The sequence below is a fragment of the Buceros rhinoceros genome, unplaced genomic scaffold (assembly GCF_000710305.1).
Source record: "Buceros rhinoceros silvestris isolate BGI_N320 unplaced genomic scaffold, ASM71030v1 scaffold34074, whole genome shotgun sequence".
In the NCBI taxonomy this organism is placed as follows: domain Eukaryota; kingdom Metazoa; phylum Chordata; class Aves; order Bucerotiformes; family Bucerotidae; genus Buceros; species Buceros rhinoceros.
In genome coordinates, this window is record NW_010407068.1 from 910 (window position 1) to 1926 (window position 1017).

General features: G+C 66.1%; 1 protein-coding gene across 1 annotated transcript; it reads right to left on the minus strand.

Annotated features, from left to right (window-relative positions):
• Nucleotides 1-621: 621 nt before the first annotated feature.
• Nucleotides 622-1014, minus strand: LOC104491878 (leucine-rich repeat-containing protein 10B-like; the record flags this gene model as incomplete). The annotated part of the gene is made up of 1 exon (XM_010134358.1): nucleotides 622-1014. A coding segment is annotated over one exon (393 nt), but the record flags the coding sequence as incomplete, so codon positions are not given.
• Between the last annotated feature and the right edge of the window lie 3 nt (nucleotides 1015-1017).

Sequence of the window (1017 nt, forward strand, 5' to 3'; positions counted from 1 at the left end):
CCTCATCCCGCACAGAGGCAAAACTCTTCCCGGTCTTGTGCCTGGGTGGATTTTCCATCGGCTCCTTCCCCCACCTCACGGCCAGGAGGAGCCCAGTGGAGCCCTCTCAGCTGCCCAGCCCTGTGCTGTTCGAGTGGCAGGACGGGGATCTGGGGGGTGAGGAGGGGGTCAGGGCCTTTGCCATTCTTCAGGGTGACGGGGTCTGTGTCCTCCTGCCCCGCAGAGCCAGGAGTGAAGGCCATGCGTGGGGGTGGTGGGGAAGCTGCAGTGTGGCAGGAAGGTCCCGGTGCTCCCGGGGGTGTCGGGCTCTGCTCGCTGGGGCCTGTGCAGCAGGTCAGGGGGTCTGTGGGGTCACCCGTCATAGCAGAGGGACGTTTCCCCCATCCAAGGCACCCTGTGGTTATGGGGGATGCTCGAAGGTGGCCTTGTGGGTCCTCACGGTGTCCTCTGAGCCCTGCAGAGCCAGAAGGCAGCTCTTTGCTGGTTTGACTGGGAGATGCTGGTCCTCACACCGTTTGTTTTCCTTCGCATGAAGGCTGTGAGCTTCCTTCTCCCCCAGCCCGAGATGGCTGATGGTGGAGGCTCTGCACCCCTGCGGGTGTCAGGCTGTGGCGCAGCAGCTCACGTTTCCCCGGGGGAGCCTGGCAGGGCTGCAAAGCCGCTCTCCCCATCCTCCAGCAGCGGGCAGCCATCCCCAGGGACCACAGGAGGGGCCTCGGTGCCTTCCTCCTCCTCCTCCTCCTGGCCCTCCAGGCTCTGCAGACGTTCCTGCCTCGCCTCCATCAACTCCTGTGCCCCATCGCCCACCAGCCGGACGGCATCCCCGACGCGTGGCAGCTGCCGGACGGGGTTGTGGTCGTAGGAGAGGAGGCGCAGGGCAGCGAGGCAGAGCAGGTCGGGGAAGCGGGTGATGCGGTTGCGGTCCAGGTCGAGGACGCGGAGGTGAACCATCCGCAGCAGGACGGGGGGAAACTCCTCGAAGCGGTTGCCGTAGAGCCAAAGGCCTCGCAAACCGGC